At 37.0% G+C, this 23,167-nt stretch overlaps 1 protein-coding gene across 2 annotated transcripts in view; it reads right to left on the reverse strand.

The window, feature by feature from the left end:
- polrmt (polymerase (RNA) mitochondrial (DNA directed)) overlaps positions 1-23,167 on the reverse strand; it is a 54,296-nt gene that overhangs the window by 25,112 nt on the left and 6,017 nt on the right. For both annotated transcript variants that reach the window (XM_048165635.1, XM_048165645.1), the window contains exons 5-14: positions 16,183-16,369; positions 13,039-13,188; positions 10,432-10,599; positions 8,854-9,024; positions 8,517-8,756; positions 5,364-6,155; positions 4,897-5,019; positions 4,650-4,772; positions 2,759-2,938; positions 761-847 (exon numbers count right to left, since the gene is read on the reverse strand). In XM_048165635.1, the coding sequence (XP_048021592.1) occupies positions 761-847; positions 2,759-2,938; positions 4,650-4,772; positions 4,897-5,019; positions 5,364-6,155; positions 8,517-8,756; positions 8,854-9,024; positions 10,432-10,599; positions 13,039-13,188; positions 16,183-16,369 (2,221 nt within the window). The remainder of the gene's footprint in view (positions 1-760; positions 848-2,758; positions 2,939-4,649; positions 4,773-4,896; positions 5,020-5,363; positions 6,156-8,516; positions 8,757-8,853; positions 9,025-10,431; positions 10,600-13,038; positions 13,189-16,182; positions 16,370-23,167) is intronic.

Raw genomic sequence — 23,167 nt, forward strand, 5'->3', positions numbered from 1 at the left:
ACATTTATTATTTTTATCAATGTTGAAAACAGTTGTGCTGCTTAATATTTTTGTGGAACCAATGACACATCTTTTTCAGGATCCTTTTATGAATAGAAAGTTAAAAAGAACATAATTTATTGAAATAATAATCATATTAAAAATATCTTTACTATCACTTTTGATCAATTTAATGCATCCTGGATGAAAAAAAATATTATTTTCTAAAACGTTTGAACAGTACTGTATAATTTGTGAATTAATGAGAAAACCATGCGATTTTTTTTGAAAATGCAAATTTCTTTTTTATTTTCTCTACAACTTTTCATCAGAAAGTTATCAGTGTTAACACTGTTAACAAAACTAAGTTTTTTGTTAAATGAATTAAACTGAAATATAAAGAACTAAAATAACAGGAAGAACTGAAACTACAATATATTTCAAAATGAACTAAAACAAAATAAAATGGCCACAAATTTCCTTTACATTTAGTTTTGATACGGTACCGAATACATTGTGTACATGGTATGTGTTATTGTGAATAAAAACTCGACAGCCTTGAGAAATTTACTGCCTCCGTTTAAATGATATAATTTAATACAGTAACTTTAGTAGCATACAATAACAAAACTGACCGACTCAAACCCACTACCAAATCTGCATGGGGAAATCCATACAAATTTCCTGATTGCGTGGGTTCCTATTAAAATGACTGGAGTTTTGCCTGAGAAAAGTCTAATCCTGATTATTAAAGTGTATAAGCGGGTGAGATATTGCATACCTGAATCTCCCTCGTCCCAGTAAACATTTCCTTCAAGCTGTTGAAAACCTGAACCACCAGGTAATGTGAAGCATCCCATATGTAATCCTGTGAATTGAAAATAGCACATTGTTATATATACACAGTCACAACACTAGGGATGTTTTGTCCGAACCCGATCAGGGTGTGAATATAATATTTACATGCAGTTGTATTTGCATGTCAGGTACTAATAATTGAAATGACTGAAAATACATTTACTTGTGTACAAAAGTCTCCAAAGCGACCAAAAAAAAAAAGGCCTGAGATTTGAATGAGTTTTGAATGAACACCACAAAACATGTTTAATTTCAACAACGAAAGTTTTGCTTTCGCAAGCAGAATGTGGAGATGAGATCCCCTGACTCTATAGGTGATAATTCCTCTTTTTTATTCTCCGCAGCCTGGGAGAGATGAAAGAGGCGTCACCTGTTTCTATGGCTGCCCACAGAGGGACGCACTTGGGGAAATCAAGACTGAAGCAAAAGGGGGAAAGTAAATCCATAAAGTTCACGTCACCTGCGATGTAAAGCAAGATTACCGAGCTTATCTTTACCTTTAAATTGAGTTTAGGAAAACGGTTAGAGAGCCAGAAATAATGGAATAAAATAAGAGAGAAATGAGGAGGTTTGTATAGCTAAAGTACCTGACAATCAGATTGAGCTTCTTGTCCAGCCAAAAGGTGTCTGTACTCAATCTGGAACTGCTTTCTTTACTGCTTTAATAGTAAATTTGGGTCTGCAAAATACAGACCGCATCTATGGAAGGACTATATTCAAAAGAAATTGCAAATTGTATTTGCAATTGCATTTTCCATATGTGGACGCATAAATTGTGACATAATCCAAATGCAATTGCAAATCTGCAATACCGTTTGTGTTTTCGCTGTCGCAAACGCGCAGTGACTGCCAAATTTCAAATGGAAAAGCAAAGTCCATTTGCAACTTTTTTTCCCATGTATTTTGAGTTATGTCCCTATCTGCTTTTTCATTTTCTCTGAATCACGTATGTAGCCTGCCAAAACTCAACTGAACAATGGAGGTAATCGGTGAAATTGTGGAGGAACTTATGATGTTCATGCAGCAATTTGGCGACAGCTCATACCCTACAGATTTCCTCTTACTCAGAAGTCATTTTTTGACAGGTTAAATGAGTTTGTCGCCTTGACGAACAGCAGCATCAGTAATGTTGTCTTCACCAACCTGGGGCTTTTTGTGAGGGAAAAAACAACTAAAGGACCAGGATGTCCTTTGATGGACATACCACTAGAGATGATTGAGTACTACTTTGTATGTGGTTGCTCATTGTTCAGCTTGCGCACCTGCTTGGAGTATCTGAGCGAACCATTCGTAGAAGGCTAGAACAGCATGGATTAAAGTACATACAATTTTCATAAATGTGTATTAGTGAGAAAAAAAGCATTTGGACTGTATGGCACTGTACATATAATGAATATTAATACAGCAGATTGTCAGATGATCAATAATAAAAGCATAAATACCTAACACGATCAAAGCAATCCTTTAAAAATAACCCTTACTAAAATTAACCATGGTTTTATTATATTAAAACCATGTTTTTTGGTGTATTGATTACCATTTGTATAACCACTAAGGTATTTTGTATAAATCGGAAATTTAATTGCTAAATGAATTGTGATTGCATTTGAGTTTTGGCAGACTACATACATGACGCAAAGAAAATGAATTGCCATTTGCCATTTAAAAATGACTTGTAAGACATAGGAAATACAGTTGCAAATGGACTTTGCTTTTCCATTTGAAATTTGGCAGTCACTGTGTTGGATGCAAACGGTAATGCAAGATTTGCAATTGCTTTTGAAAAGAGTCCTGAATATCCTTCCGTACCACATTCATCTACACATCATGCAGTTTGTTTAATATGGAAAGTCATTCTTCATCTTCCCAGAGTTTGTTACTCCATCTATGATACTTTTATCCAAAGCGCAACAAGCCTTACCTTAGGGAAATCATCGATTTCCTTCAGTCGCTTTTCGATTTGCAGACGACCCCCGTAGCGAGTGACGCCATAGACCACGGTCATCACTGTCTGCTTCACCACCTTCCTGCTGATGAAGCCCTCCAGCACCTGTGCGATCTTCAAACCCTTCTCTGCATCCCGAGCCCTGAACTCTTCCACCTATGAGACACGGGACAGCACACTTTTCTGAGACCCCATAAATCATGGACTTATTCATCATGTGATGGGTCACAATTGATGACTAGTTGAGCAGTTGTACGACTACAGACTGGTCGATTAGGTTAAAAATTGTTATATTTTTGAATATATTTTCCAATATAAATATAAATATATATATATATATATATATATATATATATGTGTGTGTGTGTATGTGTAAAATCATGAAATGAATCATGATTACCCATTTTTATTCATTATTTTATTTATTATATTTAATAAATCAAATAAAAAATTCCCTTGAATACAGATACCCCTGGTTGCAAATCACTGCTTTATGGCATATTAATGACTAATGGGGTGGAATTCAGAAATAAAAACAACGGTAACAGAAATATCGCAGTTGTCCTTCACTTAAACTATAAATAGCTTAATCTGCATGGAGAGAGCAGGTTCATTAATCACAAATGAGGTGTAAAAGTTGACGATGGTCTTATTGGGGCTCTTGAGAGCTTACCCTATTAAACAGAAGGTCTGATGTCGGCTGCTGAGGAACAATGAGGCTGTTTGGGCCAATCTCTGACTCAGCAGAGCTCTTTGAGGTGTCTGCTATGTACCCTTCGGCTAAGGTTAGCGCAACCCAAGGTTTTTTGGCAAGAATGGTACAACAGTGTATTAAGAATGTACACTGTGTTCCCAAATATAGTCAAATCGATAGATAGGTCAATATATCTCAGATAGTGTTCTCTAAAAAATAGGCAGTCTTCCCAGAAATGAAAGGAAATGAAAACTGGAGCTTTGAGACCATGTGTTGAGGCAATTTGTGAGGCAATTGATGACTATTCAAATTCGATGGAAAAGGAAAAAGAAAATAAAAACCACTGCCATGTAGGCAACTTAAAAACAAAAAAAAACACATCAAAATGAATAGCAATGCAAATGGTAGAAGGTGATGCAGCATGTCCTCTAGTGCAGTGAGTCCCAGATAGGGATTTTACTTTGTTAAACCTATAAAATAGAAATTATGACCATATAATTATATAAAATGTATAATAAGCACACACACACAGCCTTAATCCAGAGCAACATACATTACATAATAATAAATATATAAAATATATTTTATATTTATAATATAAAAACATTTTATTAAATAACAAACAATTATGTCATATATATACACATATATACAAAATATTAATTATATAATATAATATACTGTTAATTTACAATAATAATATTCACTGTAATAATTATATTTAAATGTATAATTGTTTATAAAAACATTTATAAATATAATTATTAATATAATTAAATAAATATAAATGATATATGAATTATATAATTTAATATATTAACAATGTTTAAGAATTACAGTAATAATAATAATAATAATAATTATTATTATTAATTATGATGTGATTTTAAGTGTCTAAGGCAATCAAATCAATATTAAATTATCAAATTAATTTGAGCGGAAGCTACTTGTTGAGTCTATTGTTCACCCCATATTAGTTTAAAAGTGAATGACTGTAATAATGAACATTATATTAATATTAATGAAAATGCTACATTATATAACTCAGTACAACACAGGTTAAAAGAGACTCATTTGTGATTTGGGGTGGATCAAGTATTGTTCACACCTTACTTATGGAACTGGCGGGCAGTAAGACGCACTGACGCCCCCTGCTGCTTCAGAGTGACTGACCTGCTGAGCTACACCACTGTAGACATCCTGAGGCAGTTCACAGGGCATGAGGTTCACCGAAGTAGCACCAATTACATCCCGCCCGAGGGCAGCATAGTGCTGGAGGCCGTTGCATGAGCCGTCCTACAAGAGAGAGAGAGGAAAAAAATAGTGAACGGAAGCAGATTTGAAATCTACAACGTATCCCTAAACAGCAGTTATGTGCAATAGTGACTTGTACTGGAATAGCTGGGTCTTCTTAATATACCTGGTGTACAGGGTAATAGGAGATGAATTTGGTGTGGTCGGGTGAGCGTGAGGCATTTGCAATCTCCATACAGCAACCCAGTGCCTGCCACGGCTCATCTGCATTCATCCACCATTTGCGACCCTGCAAAATAGAGTTGTGACTCTTTAGGGAGCAAGGAATGTGATAGTCATTTCAATAAAACAGCCATAACTCAAAGCCTGCAGTGTTTTGCATTTGGATTTGAAAAAAGAGATACCATGAAATCAATTATACAATGTATATGTGGTCTACTCACTGTATATTGTACACATTAGAGGTCTGAACCACGTTGTCTACAAATGTGTCAGGCCCGAATCTGATTACACAAGTTAAGCTTAGACCCACCAACTAGTCAAATACTTTTCTAGAAGACGAGTCATTTAAAAACATGTAGGCGTAAAACCTCTAGTACATAGGTAAGGTAAGGGAGGGATTAGAACGCTTACATCAAGAGGATGGTCTGCCGAGTCTAGGATGTCCTCCATGATGCTCTCAGCATACTCCAATCTTCCAGCTAGTGAGCTACGCTTCTTCAACCCCGTGAGGTTCACCAGGTGGATCTTCAACCAGTCAAGGCCTTTGGGACCGAGAGGTCGTCCCTCGGCAAACACCAGTAAGGCCCTGGTCACGTCACTGCCAAGGTGGTTAAAATAAGGCGGACGGGGGTACGTACGACCTCGGAAGTCCATATTATGGGGAAACCAAAAGATCTCGTCCCTCATGTGGTTGGCGATGGACAGCTTATACAGTGCGTCCATTCGGAGACTGTGCATCTCTGCCACTTTCTTCTTGGCTTTGACACCCTGCCGCTTCATGTAGGCCTTCTCAATCTGAGTGTAGGATGGGTCATGAGGATTGAAGCGAGGAATCTCAGGTGCTTCCGACAGCGGTGGAGGGACGCATAGCTTGTCACTGCCTTTGTCATTGAATATCGAGATGATGATGTCCAACAGGGGCTTGTTGATCTTCCAGGGACAGTTGCCCACCTGATTGAGGGAGTCCAGCACAGCATGGAGATCTTCATCTCGGCTCTTCTCCAGGAGAAGTTGGTGTTGGATGGCTCCGTCGGTGGCACGCATCAACTTGGTGGGAGTCAGCAGGTACGCACCGCTCTTCGGGGACGTCCAAGGAACGGGCGGACACAACATGGGCATGACAAAGGAATCAAATGTAAGTTTGGTTTCCATCGCAACCCTCTGGATTTGTGTCACAACAGGATGAGGTTTGATGAAGCCGATCTGATGTAGATGCCAAAGAGAGAAAATAAAAAAAAAAGACTTAACTTCAAGGCATGTCACAAAAAGGACATTAAACATAGACAATTAAATCTTTAAATGCCGTGACAGATCAACATTAATTAACATCTCGTCTCCAGCTCGCAGCAGCCCCGTAACCCAACCTCAAATAAATCAGAGATGATTTATGCGTGCTGCTGGTAAAGTGTTTATGGTGCACAACAGGCACAACAGGCTTTGACAGCCAGATAAACAACTTCTATACAAAGAGAAAGAGAAAGTAAAAAAATGGCCACAAAATAGTCAAATAAACAATGGTCGCATTAAGCAATTCAACATATCGAAATATGAATATACAATAAGGTTCAATTGACATGACCTGTTTGTATGTTCATTTATAAACAAATATAGATGGGTATCGCAATTTGATTCTGATTCAAAGGCTTTTAACGTATAGTTCCAAATGTAAGACGACCCTGATTATAAGACTTTTTTTTTTCCCCAAGATGTACCTTTTGGAAAAAGTCTTTTTGAAGGCCAAATCTTGTATTTTATTAAGAAAATGCTTTTATTAGGAAAATAATTTTCATATTGCATATTTTTCATATTTAAATTTTTGTATTGAAAGAATGGTAAATACTTTTTGGCATATCATAAAAATAACCTGTAGCCCATCTGAATTACATAACAATTAGATTATCCGTCTCAGTGAAATCCTTGTAGCCTACCAAAATTTCATTCACAGTAGAAGTGAAAATTTACTGTAGTTTTGAAATCTGTGTACCGTCTTGCATTTTAAGTTTAAGAATTTTAAGAAGTAAATTAAATTAAGAAGTTTGGTCCTGTCAGCGAGGCATGCAAACATGACAGTCACGTGGCTTTGGCGTTGCCAAACTGAATAGTGGGTTCTGTAGCGTCACTTCACTCGCGTTGCTCGTGGCAGAATTTGAAAATTTCTCAATTTGTCACTATGATGGTCGCGTTAGCACCAAGCTTCAGACACGCCCTCCACCAAGCATTGATGCCAATGCCCTGTGTGAATGCAGCGTTACACTCTGACACACTGTATTTCTTGGCACACTTGTTTTACCCATATTTGGTGCCACCTATTGTTGCAGGTGTATTATTGACATGTTAAAGTGTAGACAATGTGTCCAAAGTTGCCCTGCCACACCAAACTGACGCTAAACAGCCGACGGCCAAGCAGCACGTCAGTTCTGCGCCTGCGTGAGATGAAATGCCTTTCCGAAACAGCAGGCGGCAGTAGCTGAGCAGCCAATCAGAATGATCAGATGGCCCAACGGACCGACGAGCTCCAACGCTGATTCAACATTTCGAATCGGCCGAAAAAAGGCAGACAAGGACCAACTTCAGCCGACGGTGCGGAACACACTGAGAAAACTTAGTCGGCCGACGAAGAAAAACTGCCCGACGGCCGACCATCGGCTTGGTGTGTTCCTGCCTTAAGACAAACCCATTTTTTTGGGTTGTCATATTCGGAACAATCCATAATTTCATTCTTAAATCAATTCAGATTAATTTGGGTAATTTCAGTTCTAATATAACATTGCTTACATATTGAAAGAAATTCTCTCTCTTGCTTTAAATTATTCAGGGCTGTGTTTCAGATTCAAAGCGGTAACTCAAATTACAGGCTTGTTAGAGTTATTTGCTTAGGAGTTGAACTACATTGGTCACATTTTGATTCACTAAAAAGAATCAGTGTGAAAGTGATTTGTTTGTGAATCGAACTACACTGGTTCGATTTATTACAAGGTGGCATTTTAAATGTCTCAAAAATGAATGTGAATGCACTTGACTGCATTCATGCCACATGAATAATCCACAAACACGCTAAACTGAGAGCTCTTCCCTGCTGCACGGGCCATCTGCAAGCTCAGCGGAGGAACAGGAGTTAAGCTTCAGGTCTTTGAAGCCCACGGTGGAGGCCTCTGCCATGCCGAGAGCCAGGGCAGAAGCCTTGGGAATAAGATTTCGAGGACAAAAAGGAAACTCCTGATCTTTTTCGGCTCTTCCTCCCCCTTTCTGCAATCCCTCGACAGTTAATCAACCGGGCAATTAAGGGGACAGTAAAAAAGAGATTAGTTTCAGCACAATCCGTCTTCCTCTGGTGGCTCGAGATCACTTGCACAGGAAAAATTATTCCATAATTCATGAAAACATGCGTGTCTGTGAGAGGTTTCGGAGGGGGAATAGATGGTTTATGACTAGTTTAATGGACAGTCATCTGGATTCAAATGAAAGCTGTCTGGCCACGAACAGCCTTCAGTATGGAATCAAAAACAAGCTTGTGCATCATTTCAACTAGTATGACTTCCAGCTTAGCTGGTTTCCACCTCTTACCTTATGATTGCTGCGGAACGTGTACATGTGGTATAGGACGGGAATGAGCTTCTTCTCTTGAGTGGGATTGAGGATGTTGCTTCGAACTTTGAGCTCATGAACCATCAGGTCAACCAGGAAGCTGCCCAGCTGCACCATCAGGACTAGCGGCCAAGGGGTGTCATCACTTAAAAGAGATGGTCCGCTGCACTTCTCCATCTCAAGACTCGCCCAGCACTCCCGCGGCAGCATGCCATTGGTCTACGATGAAACAGGAAGTAACATAATGTACAAGCAACTGGATATTTCATACGAAAGCAGACTGGAGGCATCATATCTGGTCAACCAAAGCTTGTACCTTGGTGTCGTTCGCCAGGAGTTCAGCATATGAGCTGTAGATACTCCCAAGCTTCTCAATCATCTGACTGTGGCTCTTCTGCCGGATGCAGTACAGATTGTGGACTCGGTTTCCCATCTCCTCAGCCATGAAGAGCAAAGATTCACCGCTGGGGGACAGTTTGTCTAAACTCTGAAAAAGACAGCTCATCAAAATGTGGAGAAAAATAACTGTAAATGTGCACCAAGTACATTTTTTTCCCAATTGAAAAGAAACAAACAGTAATTCTGACTATGTTAAAATGCTTAAAAATTACTCCAGTGGCCAAGATGGAAATTCACCTAATGGAAATTCATCTTAAAGGGGTGGTTCAATGCGATTTCACTTTTTTAACTTTAGTTAGTGTGAAATGTTGCTGTTTGAGCATAAACAGTATCTGCAAAGTTACAGCGCTGAAAGTTCAATGCAATCAGAGATAAGGTCTTTTAAAGTTAAGGCATTTTAATGCCTACAAAAATGACCAGTTTGGACTACAACAAGCTTCTTCCCGGGTTGGTGACATCATAAACCTGGCAAAACCTCCCCGGGAACACGCAACAAAGTGGGCGAGGCCATGTGGCGCAGAAGAGTTGTGTACACCGGACGCGAACGGCGCGACACGTCAAAAGATAATAGAACCCATTATAATCTGTTGTATTTTCTACACTGGATGCAGCGCTGAAGACAGCTTCCAGAATCTACACAAGTTAAAAGCTGGATTTGCACAAAGGCTTTTACTGAAAGAAGCAGTTCCCACTTTAAAAGCAGAAGCTGCTGTTTATTGGCTTCAAACTGTAAGTACTTTATTGTTTGTACATGTCTTTTAAACGTATAGTTCTGTTACTGTTTTTGGTTGCTTCAAGGACATATACAAAGAGCAACTCGTTTTTGCTGTGCTAGCCAGTTAGCTAAATTCTACAAGCACCAACAAACATCTATGTTTATAGACAAACAGTTGTTCATGCTATAAATTAAACGCTACCTTTACAAAAATGCTACAACTCAGTCATGTTTTCGGCTACAGTAAAGCTTTAATCAGGATAAAACCGTATATTGAAAGCTAACAAGCAGCAGTGACAGCATATCTAAACACTTTGACACAAATACAAAATGAAATACCATTCATAAACGTCCTTTAAAATCTGCGATTGCACAGGTTCTGTTTGACCCTCTTCATCTGGGTCTGATTCGGCTCAATTTGATACAGCAATATAGACGCCATTATTTACATTTCCTCTGAAGCACTAACTACGAATAGTAAGGGGCGTGGCATTTCCGGAAGCTTCAGCGAATCACGATACACTGGGGCAACTACCAACCTGCTAACAAATCTGAGCACATTGCGTATTTCGGAGGGAGTGGCTTCATAGAAGCAGGAGGTCAAACGAGCCGTTCATGACAATGGATACAGAGGTGTAGAATAAAGGTAAAATATATGAAAAAAAAACTAAATATTAAGACATGTTAATCTGCGCCCCAAAAACACAGTCAAGCCTAGAAAAAAAACACTGAACCACCCCTTTAAATGAATGTACTTTATATGTTTGATTAAGTTAGTACCTGAAGCATGATATTCACATAATCCTGATCATCCAAGATACACAGGTATGGGTATATGCAGGTACTCCAGGACCTCTGGCTGTTGTTGGATAATATCCGTTTCTTTTCCTTCAGTGCCTGGAGAAGAGCTTTCTCCCAGTGTTTCTTCTGTGTTGCTAGTAATTCTCTCTTTAAAAACATAAATGTATTTTTACATTTTTATTTCAGAGCTCAATATTTGTGACAATATTAAAATCAAAACATTCTGATCGACATGTTGGAATTCTGGACATCATACAGACTTGCACAAGGGTTTAAAAAAAACAAATGGAGAATACAACTTGTGCACAACTGGTGGAAAATTATTAAGCACATTAACTTGCATTGACCAATTCTCATTGTTGTAACAATGAAAAATCAGTAAAATTATAATAAATCGTTAAAACTTTAAAAGAGTAATGATAATGATACTGCCCAGTAGGGTTGTGCCGATAGACGATAGTCATGTTTCTATGCAACATGACATTTTTCATCAACTCATCTTTAAATAAGTAAATTAATGATCATATAAATAAAACTATTACCCCATGCATGATAATTGTGTATCAGCGATCTCTGAAAATATGACTATGGAGCATATCGCCCAACACTACAACCCAGACAACTTTCCTTTGAATTAAAAATATAATGCATGGTTTCACCAACTGAACTTTGTGAGGGAACTGCAGGGGTTCATGAGTTGATGAAAAGCTAATACTTAAATCATAAAAATGACTAGCAATTTACTAGCATGTTTTAGCATATATCTAACATGATTTTACACATTGCTAACATGTTCTGGCACTTTGCTAACATGTTTCTAACATGATTTAACACATTGCTATCATGTTTAGCATGTTGCTAGCATGATTTAACACATTGCTGGCATGTTTTAACATGATGCTAGCATTTTTGTTCATAAAAACATATTTGTTCATGAATCCCTGATATAACACACTATTTTCCCCCATTACAGTAACATACTGAAAAATTGGGGAGAGGATGTTAATTGTCATTAAAATAAAGTGTCTTAATGCTCCTAAAAAAAGGCTTCATTATTATTTCATTACAGGCTTCAAATTACTTTTTTTTTTTTCACATTTTGGGGTAAAATGTGACATTTCTTGAAAGTTTTCATGATATTCACTCAGCTACCAACTGTGGCCTTTAACGTTACACCCCATTCTCCTCTCAAGCAGCCTGTGGCTTTAAAAAATAAAATCTCATATAAATGTAGATGTGAATTTTATGCACAACACAGATCAGGTTCAGTGGGCAGTTAGTGCCGCCCCGGTTGAAAGTGGGTCATCTCTTTATCAAGGTGCTTTTCTGTTTCCCTGCACACCGACAGAGAAGGCAGATATGACAGATCAGTTATGCTGACCCTCTGATGGAAAGGTGCCTCTCTCACAGGGCTGGTGGGGACACATTACAATGCATTTCTATTCCATTAAACCCTATTGCAAATGTTGTGGGACCACGGGGGAGCTTTCGCGAAGGAACAGACAGTGGAGCAAATGCCAGAGTAGAAAGAAGCTGGATTGTGGGAATATGGCTACTTTCAATGCATGAGCTGGAAACTTTCACAAATGTCTGCGTTTAGCCAATGTATCATAGGTTAGGTGCAAATCTGGATCCTAAAAAAATATGATGTGTTAACTATTAAAGGGAAAATCTGCGAGTCTCCACACATGTATGCGATTTTGAAAGGCCTCTTTATGGTAGTTTCCTATGTTTGAGGATTCCCACTGTGCTTATTTCAGTGAAACTAGTCATAGCAATATTAATTCTGGCCCACAAACGGACATAAATAATTTGGTGTAGGGGAGAGCAGGGTAAGCTGTCCCAGTTAAGCTGACCAAGAAAAATTAAGTATGAACTAATATAAAGTTGTCCTTACCCAGTGCTAAGAGTAAGTTGAATTTTTAAATTAAAAAACAACTTAAGAACCCACAATCCCATTCCAAAATACTTACTTTGCTGAACTTCTCAAATTTTCATAAACCAGCCAAACAATTTTTAATATTCGAAATATTTGAATATAGCGACACCATTTTGTAACATTATTTACTGTGTCTGAAGGCAAAGTATACTTCCATTTTTAGTTGAGCCACTGGCACTGGCACATCTTACCCCTAAGATGATTATATTATATATATATATATATATATATATATATATATATATACATATATATATATATATATATATATATATATATATATATATATATATATATATATATATATATATATATATATATATACATATATATATATATATATATATATATATATATATATATATATATATATATATATATATATATATACATATATATATATATATATATATATATATATATATATATATATATATATATATATATATATATAAAATATACATATTAAATATAAAATATTATTTTATATTATGAGCTTTTTCTAAATATATGGTCATGGGACAAAAATAATACAATTTCCTAGATTGCTAGACACAGCTTACAGACTGACACATCTTACCCCACCCTGCCATAAATGCTTTAACGGTAACTCCCTGATTTTTCAATAAAAATCAGCATTTGCATACCATTTTGGCCATGTGATCGGTGACGGGCTTTAAAGCCTCTACGGAGTCAATAGTGACGGTAGTGGCCTTCTCCATTGCCAGCTGAAGACTGAACCGGTCCCGCAGTTCCTTCAGACTGAAGTCCAGTTTAGGATACGTAGCTCCTTCCCTCTGAAACACACAAGATCAAATTAGAAAAATCTTAAAATAGATGCAATCAAATGCACCATGCTGCTTGATGATAGAAAAGAGAAGGGTAATTATCTGAGATTCAAATATGGTTTTAGGCCAAATATGGGTCAAATTACCTTTTATTATCCTTTATTTACTTTGCAAATTTTTTTATTAGTATAATTATGCTGAACTTCCAATGTGAAATTTATTTTAATAAATTAAAAGTTTAAATTAAAGGTTTATTTTTAAACACAGTTTTAAATTAATTGTACCAAATGATCATGTTAAACAGAGAGTCCTACTATTAACATACTAAGTAACTGATTGCATAATATTATAACACAAGTAATGCTTAAGGCTTCCTGGCAGAACCAGTGAGTTTTGTGTGTGTTATGTGTGTACAAAATCAAAAGAAATCTCAAGACGACCCGTTAAATAATGAGCGCTGAGAATCGCTCATTGCCGGAGGCTCATGTTGAATATTACTGGCTCCTTATAACTGGATAAGAAGGCTGAGAGGGTTTAAATCTCATTAGGACAAACATAAAAAACGATCATTCATTTGACTGCCAATTACGGAGACTATTTACTTCAACCTTTCGCAGGCTGCACACTTTGTTATGAGGCCCGATCGAAAGAACCCATTGCACTTTATGCCCCAATTAAAGAACCAAATATCATTACATTTAAGTGCACTTATATTCGAAAGAACCAAGCAAACTAGCTAGCTAAAATAACCATCTAAATTTCAAATGTTGAATGTATTTATTCTGTCTCATAACTTCCACATACGGCCAATTAAAATCCAATGAGGTTAAACAGTCCCACTCTCTGAGGTTTGGTCGTCACCCAAATGTGTGGCTGCATAAAATACGAACTGTAAATACAGCATATATTACAGCAACAGCTTGCTAAGTGGTGCGGAGATCACGTTAATGTGGGCTGTGCGTTGACATGTGCAGTCATTTATTATTCGAAGGGAGGCATTGGCGGTCTACACAGACATCTGGGAATTATCGGCAAACACATAATGGAAGGGTTGGGAAAGAACAGGTCGGTCAGTGCATTAATACTCGCGAGCAAGGAGGGAGCAACTGCTAAATATGTCCTCAGTAGAATTCACATGGACAGCGGCCAAAGCAAGCACAAAGGTTTGGTTGGGATAAATCATTCACACAGCGATGACTACTACAGCCCGGCCAGGCAGAACACAAGATGCAGTGTTGTGCATATAGGGACGGTTTGGCCAAGGCCCATATTTCCATAAAGCCACAGCCCTGACAGGGAGAAGCACGCGCGGTGACCTCCGAGTTAGGGATGTGTCGGTCCAATCTTCAATGCTTCAGTGAGGTTGTGCGGATAATGGATGTATTGGGAGGAAAGAAAGGGCATTTATGGCAATGCAACTCTGTGAGTTAACACATCTCAATCTATCTAAACCTAGTGCAAACAACATGATTTCGAAATTTTGGGAATCGTAAAAGGAGGTAAATGGGCAAATTCAACGGTATTTGATCACTTAGTGCTCACTGGCGGCCGATTAATTGCCTTTACGTTGAAACTTAATGGTGACTTTCTTGATTGTGAACATCTGCTTGCTAGGACCTCAAATGTTCATCCGGTCAACATTGTCAATCATTACCATAGTACTATGATGAATATTTTACAGTCTGGATTAAGATCACACAGTTTTGTCTTTAAATAAAACAAATATTAAAGAAAAAAAAAAAAACATATGATGAAATAAAATATGCAAAGCAAAACAAAACAAACTTGGTCAACATTGTCAATCATTACAATAGTACTATTATGAATATCGTACTGTCTGGCATGAGATTGTTTCGTATTTTTCATGATAACAATCATAAATGGCTTTGGGAACAACATAAAATAAAACAACTTAAAAAACAATTAACAAAACAAAAATCAAACAAAGCAAACAAATCGAGAGAAAAAAAAAACCCATCTGCCAGCAACATATTTGAGCATGTTTTAGCATGTTTTTAGCCTGTTGGGCATCACTGAAAAGTTAGTAACAGAGTTTCATTACTGATTTGTGCTGCGAGTTGCAGCATTTTCATCACAGACCTTCACATGACCCAATTCTTCTGTACTTTCCAGGAAAGTTGTTGTGCGGGTTACAAATGGGCTTATGTGCACCTGCGATAATAAATCAGTTGGGGAAAAGGGGGATGCCGGGGAATTGGTTGTGGGGCAGACGGGCCCAATGACACCCCCCCAGAGTGCCCAAAAATAGTGCGGGCACCTCTGTTCGAAGGAATTATACAGCGGATGACAGCTGACATGGTAGTGAAACTCGTCATTTTGACACACAAGACAAGTTCAGGCAGGACTTTTAATGCTGACAGGTATATAGTCTTATGAAAAGCACCACCTGTTTTACAGTCCCAGCCTCCACTCCAACTCCATTTTAACAGTGCAATTAACCTGTTTTACAACCAGTTCACAAACAATGCATGAGAAAGGTTTAACACAAATGCTTGTATCTGTATATGACAAACTCTAACATAACTGAGAAAAACCCCAAAATTATTTTACTTTTATTAAGCTACATTAAATTAATCAAAAGTGACAGTAAATACTGTAAAGATTTATGATGTTACAAAGATTTCTATTTCAAATAAATGATGTTCTTTTAAACTATTGGAACTGTTTTGAAATGTTTTCAACTTTGATAATAATAAGAATTTTTTCTTAAGCAGAAAATCAGCATATTAAAATGATTTCTGAAGGATCATGTGACACTGAAGACTGGAATAATGATGCTGAAAATTCAGTTTGGTCATCACAGGAATAAATGACATTTTAAGATATATTAAAATGCAAAAGAGTAATTTTAAATTGTAATAATATTTCGAAAAATTACTGTTTTTACCCTATTCTGATCAAATAAATGCAGCCTTCGTGAGCCTCAAAAACACTAAATAATATAATATAATAACAGAACACAAGACAAAAATAATACAGTACCTCAGCATAAAATTGTTCCACCAATGGCAAGGAACAGACAGGCTGGTCTTTGGATACAAGAGGTTGGTATTCGGGTTTCGCCAATTGGATGGCCCTCAGGACCATTTCTCTCTCATCCTTCTTAAACACACACTGGCTGAACACATCATCCACAGACATGCCGTCCACCTCCATCTGCTGCAGACACCTGTGTGGACCAGAAGACAGATGAATACAATAAAATGCATTTGAATTCTCAATCCACAGTCATTTATTCTGCATTACGGCACATTCTCTCAGATGACGATGAGATGAATCTACCTCAACATAAACTGACCACATTATATCAAATCTTAATTTTTTGGCTTAAAGGTGCCCTCGAATTAAAAATTGAATTTATCTTGGCTTAGTTAAATAACAAGAGTTCAGTACATGGAAATGACATACAGTGAGTCTCAAACTCCATTGTTTCCTCCTTCTTATATAAATCTCATTTGTTTAAAAGACCTCCGACGAACAGGCGAATCTCAACATAACACTGACTGTTACGTAACAGTCGGGGTGTACGCCCCCAATATTTGCATATGCCAGCCCACGTTTCCAACATTATAAAAGGCATTAGACAAGGGCAGCCAGTATTAACGTTTGGATGTGCACAACCAAATCATCAGACTAGGTAAGCAAGCAAGAACAATAGCGAAAAATGGCAGATGGAGCAATAATAACTGACATGATCCATGATAACATGATATTTTTAGTGATATTTGTAAACTGTCTTTCTAAATGTTTCGTTAGCATGTTGCTAATGTACTGTTAAATGTGGTTAAAGTTACCATCGGTTATTACTGTATTCACGGAGACAAGAGAGCCGTCGCTATTTTCATTTTTAATCACTTGCAGTCTGCATAATTCATAAACACAACTTCATTCTTTATAAATTTCTCCAACAGAGTAGCATTAGCCGTTAGCCACGGAGCACAATCAAACTCATTCAAAATCAGAAGTAAACAATATAACATTATACAATACTCACATAATCCGACGCATGTATGCCGCATCCATGACGAACACTTTGTAAAGATCCATTTTGAGGGTTATATTAGCTGTGTAAACTTTGTTAAGGCACTGTTTAAGGCAAGCGCGAGCTCTGTGGGCGGAGAGCACGGGATTTAAAGGGGCCACAGCATAAAATCAGCGCGTTTATAATGATGCCCCAAAATAGGCAGTTAAAAAAATTAATAAAAAAAAACTATGGGGTATTTTGAGCTGAAACTTCACAGACACATTCAGGGGACACCTTAGACTTATATTACATCTTTTAAAAACATAATCTAGGGCACCTTTAATATTTCTCTTGTGGACTATACATTAATGATAGTAAAAAATTAACAACAACAAAAAAAAAGAATCAATATTTCTTGTTCAGTTGTTTTTAAGTCGGTGTTTGAAGCTACTTTTGATTTTCATTGATGACTGATCATTGTGTTGTGGTCGAGCCTAAAGACTATTATTAGGCCTATATAATTTTAGTGATTGTCATCTTGATATCGTCAAAGGCATAACCCATGGGCAGTATCTCTGACTATCTACGATACATGATATTATCGTCTACTGGCAACCCCTAAGCCTTTATTGTCACAAACTCTCAAGATCATTTCAACTGTGGGCTAAATTCCCAGATGAAGCCATTTGTTCTCAAAAAAAAAAAAAAAAAAAAAAAAGACACCTTGAACCTTGAATAAATGACTTTGATAATCCAAAGGTGGAGGGGAAAGGCCTTATAATGAGAAAACTTCCACGGCCGCAGCACCTGTGCTCATAGTGCTGAGACTGGCGGGGTGTCGGTGCGGAATATCAAATATTTGCATTGACACGGAGTGCCTTCGAACAGAACATTCTGCAGCCTCTAGTAATGGGTGTCAGATAGGCCACTGCCATATGTCCAAGGATTACAAGGCCATGTTTATTCGAACAGAAAAATGTGTGAATAAAGTCACAGCCCCACGCAGCTGGGCCGCTCACTGTTGATGTAAAGCTATGTTCCTGTCGTGGACAGAATACAAATTAAAGCACTCTGGAAGAGAGAAGGAGAGTACGTGCAAAATAGGTAAGGAATAGTAGACGACAGACTGGTAAATCACTGAAAATTAATATACATTTAATGTTACTTTGCAGTCATGATGCAAAGCAATTATTAACAAAGTTAATTAATTACTGTTTATTACGGGTGTGACGAGATCTTGCGAGATTAAAATGTGAAAAGATTTCTCATGACCGTCGAGGTGAAACGCTGTCATGACGGTGTGTGAGGGTGAAATTAGGATATAATATGCCATGTTACGTTTATATTATGCCTCCACTGTCATTTTGCTTTTTATAGAAATAAAAAACATTAATTCAGTTTGAAAAGGGGCGCTTTAATCCCATCTAGCTCATCCAACACAAACTGCAGCACTGTACGTAATGCAGCAGGAACCAGAGTTCACTGATCACATGACAAGAAAAAGTGACGAGATGACTTACAAGACCATGGCGGAGAATTAGTTGCACAACAGAGCCTAAGCGTCTGACAAATGTCTTATTTTGTGGAATGCACGCTTCGCACCGCCGCTTCCTATAGAATATGCGAGATCACAAAATAGAAAGTAAAACACGAACACGCATTCAAACGTGATTTCAATACCCCGCATTTTGAGAGCAGCTCCCTGATACATGCAAATATCTCCCAATATTAAACCTATCTTAACCTTGGCTGTTTAGTTGTAAACATCTCTGTATATCTCTCTGTATCATGTTTGAATAAAAATTTGGTCTCTATTTCCACTTTGAATATTGAGAGAGTACTTTGATTATGGTTGCACTTATTGTTTGCACTTAATAAGTCTAAAGGTGATGATACACAGGGCTATTTTTTGAGCAATGTTGCCTGGGCATTCTCAATGGGAAAGTGCCCACAACAACATCGCTATGCAAAATTTCCTGGCAACACTGCGCAAAAAGTTGCCCCGTGTATCATCACCTTAAGAGAAAACTGTTATTAATTTTTATTTATACGATCAATTTTTGGAAAGGAGTTCAGTTAGGAGGTCAAAAGTTGTAGAAGCTCATAATTCATGAACAGTAAGATCTGAAGAGACTCATGTGAAATCATACAGGAGAGAAGCCAGTCATTTGAGTTTGTGGCAAAAGCTTTACAGTGCTTGATTGTTGTCTTTTACTGCATATGATAATTCATACTCAGAAAGTAAAACTGAAATGACATTCATCACAAGATGATTAGTTATTTCTAATGCACCTGCAGACTACTTTTCTAATCATGTATTTCGTCATTGAGGATTTATTAAAAATACTGTTTAAAAATTCTTGTCTCGTCTCGTTCTCGTGAACTCGAGTCTTTACTCGTGAGCTAACGGTCTCATCACACCCCTACTGTCTATACACAATTTATTAGAAATCTTGCCCAAAACAGCCCATTATTAGCCTGGAAAGCATGTGGTGAAGTGATATGGAAGTGCGGTCAATGTGGTCAACAAACTTCATGGTCTTGCAATATCTTAAAATTAGGGAAAATACAGTACTGTTTGAAAGTTTGAAGTCATTAAATTTATTTAAAGAAATTAATACTTTTACTCAGCAAGGATGCATTAACTAAATCAAAAGTGACAGAAAGACATTTATAATATAACAAAACATTTTTAGTTTTTAAAAAAAATTCTATTCTTTCTATTCATCAAATAATAATGAAAAATGTAGCATGCTTTTCTCAAAAATATGTACCGTTTTCAACATTGATAATGATAAGAAAATATTTCTTGAGTAGCAAATCAGCATATTAGAATGATTTATAATGTCACAAAGGATTTCTATGTCAAATAAATAATGTTCTTTTGAACTTTCGGAACTGCATTTTAAAATGATTTCTAAAGGATCATGTGACTGAAGACTGGAGTAATGATACCGAAAACTCAGTTTTGCATCACAAAATTGACTAGTCGTTGAGTTGTCTGAACAACTAGTTAGTCGTGAACAATTAAACTATATAAATAAACGTACAATTAATAAAATATAATTGAATATATTATAAAAAATATCCCTAGTAAAAAAAGTAATATATTTAAAATACATTTATTACATACTAAGTAAAGTTAAAATATATTAACATATTTACTGACATATCGCTTGAGACTTAAATATGTAAATGTATTTGTATTATACTTAGCATGAAATAAACGTATTTCAAATACAATTTAGTATATTTATTTTTCACTATAGGGTAATTAGGGCTCTCAAGACATGGTCTCAAACCACATTTTAAAAAAATGAAATTAAACTAAACTCGTAGAAAATCACACCAAGATGTGTCGAAGTGGCCAAAGATGTCCAATTTCAGTTATACATAAAATGGTTTAAACAAAATCCAAGAACTGAAAGACAATCCACAAGCTATTTGAAGTTTACAGTAAATATCTTAAAAAATATAAAGTCATGCAGTGACTCTATTACACTAGAGAAGTGTTAATGACTATAGCAGCAGTGTTTTAAAGCGGGTGAACTTTTCAGAGGGAGTTTACTGTACTAACTATCTAAAAGCACAGCATGTTTTCAGCACGGTAAAACCTCTCTGAAAAGTCGCTAAATTTACCTTAAAATCTCCAGCTATTGAAAAATAATAATTATTAGACCTCACTAACTAGCTGACCGTCCAACTTCATTCCGCTGCTTACAATTAAATAACAGCCAAAGCTGCTGTTACTAGCACAGAACTGTAATGCATTCAACAAACCAGGAACTACTTACTCAACATTATCCAACACCTTAGAAAGTCTATCAACCAATCAAAATCAAGAATTCAGTGCTGTGGTACTAGTTGTAAACTAGTTGTTTAAGCACATTTATTCTGCAACGTCTTCATCCATCCGATATATTTTACATTGCTGGAAGGCTGCAGGACAGACTGGGTTATTCCTAAGGTTAGTCAGAGAATGCAGCTACAGTTTCCAAAGCAACAGGCTCCATTGGGAGTGGAACACACCGACAATGAGTCATCAGTGCCCTCTAGTGGGCGTACATCGAGCAGATGAAGCCATTGAGGGTGCTGTGAGGCCTTGAGAAAGACATTCGTTTACCCTTTGCATCTTGTGCGTGACAGAGGAACAATCGCATCATTACCTCCTGAGGGTTGCATTCAATACTCTAGTAAATGTTAAACCCTGGGCTGATGCAAATGCAATTAGGAGAGGCGGAAAACTCTATATCACGGTAATCCTGAAGCATTCTTTTAAAGCCTGATCTCTTGCTGAGGACAAAGGAAGCTGATAAATGTAGAGGTGGGTGAGAGTTGACTCTACTTGGGCATTCTGTGAAGCATTCAAAGTGCTGCTTTCATTTCATTTGCCAAACGAATGTTTATGCAAAGCTGTGAAGCTCTGGGTGGTTGAGCAGCACTAAGCAGAGTAGAATTTAGAGTACGTGGCATATTTATTTTTTTGAGGAGTGCACAAAATATCAGTCCCATTTAATCGGTCGACATATACATCAATCAATATTAGATATTTAATTGATTTAACAGGTTTATTTCCCCTATTTAAAGTTCATATTTAAAAACAACACTGGCACGTTTTAGTATTGTGATGCCTTAATTCACTTTTAGCATTTAAAACAATTCACAGTTTCTACCAATTTGTATTTAATTTATTTAGACAAATTTGTATCGAATTTTAACATCGGCCATTTATCGGTTATCAGTACCAACATTAAAATAATTTCCAGCCACATCAAGTTGAATGTTTATAATCCAAATCCAAACATATCCATATGTGGTGTGAATTCAGATTCAAACACACAGTGTGAACAGAAAAATTAGTTTTGTGATTCGGTGTGAAAAGTGCACAATATTGTGTGGCACTGCATCCACATTTTCTTCTTTTATGCCAATTCCTCCTTCATACAGCAAACTATGTGACATTCACTGTATAGTGAACGAGTCAGCGATTTTGGACGTGTGAATGCATAAAAAGCCTCTCACATATCTTCTCATGTACCTCATGAGGTCAAGTCAAAATTTCCAGCTTTCCATCTTTCCAAATTTCCAGTTTTCCAAACTGACAGCTCTTGACTTCACGCTGATGCTTAAATCACCGGATATCGACTACAGTGTCATCACACACAAAAAGACAGAGTGAGCGCTTGGTCCTAAGGATCGTGACTTGAAAGAAAATCACATTCATGTGTAAGGAGGTCGGCAAGTTTGGATTGCAGCAAAGGATGCAACAACCCTGCCACATGAGAGCTGAAAGACAAATTGAAACTGTGGCGAGGAGAACAAAGAGAGACAGATGGATAAAAAAAATAGACTCCACTGGGGTTTGTAGAAAGAAGATTTCCACTGCACAACATTGTTTGCCATCAGCTCACAGTGATCGATCACCCAACCAGCTGCCACAAGCCACCCTGCACCTGTCCTTCTGTTCTGTCACAGGGCGGCACCATATTGCCGCAGCAGTCACCTTTAGTACATATTAAATGTGGAGATATGCAGACGCACAGAAGCCTATTACAATCAATTGGATCACTTAAAATGGTTACATTGTGGTAACACAAGCTGCTAAAGCTGGAGCACAAAGGGAAAAACTGTCTGGTGGATTTAGAACCAACGTGAATCTGATCGTTTTAAGATGTTTAGCAGATTCTTCTACACAAACATGAGGCTTAATTTAAAGGGATTAGTTCACAGAAAACTCTGAACATACACTACCATTCAAAAGTTCGTGTTTGATAAGATTTTTACATTTTGAAAGACATCTCACCTGAATTCTCATTTAATTAAAAATACAGTAAAAACAGAAACATTTTGAAATATTATTACAATTTAAAATAACTATAAAATATAATGTATTCCTCTGAGGGCAAAGCTGAATTTTCAGCATCATTACTCCAGTCTTCAGTGTCACATGATCCTTCAGAAATCATTCTAATATGCTGATTTGCTGCTCAAGAAACATTTATT

The sequence above is a fragment of the Megalobrama amblycephala genome, linkage group LG2 (genome assembly GCF_018812025.1).
Source record: "Megalobrama amblycephala isolate DHTTF-2021 linkage group LG2, ASM1881202v1, whole genome shotgun sequence".
Taxonomy (NCBI): domain Eukaryota; kingdom Metazoa; phylum Chordata; class Actinopteri; order Cypriniformes; family Xenocyprididae; genus Megalobrama; species Megalobrama amblycephala.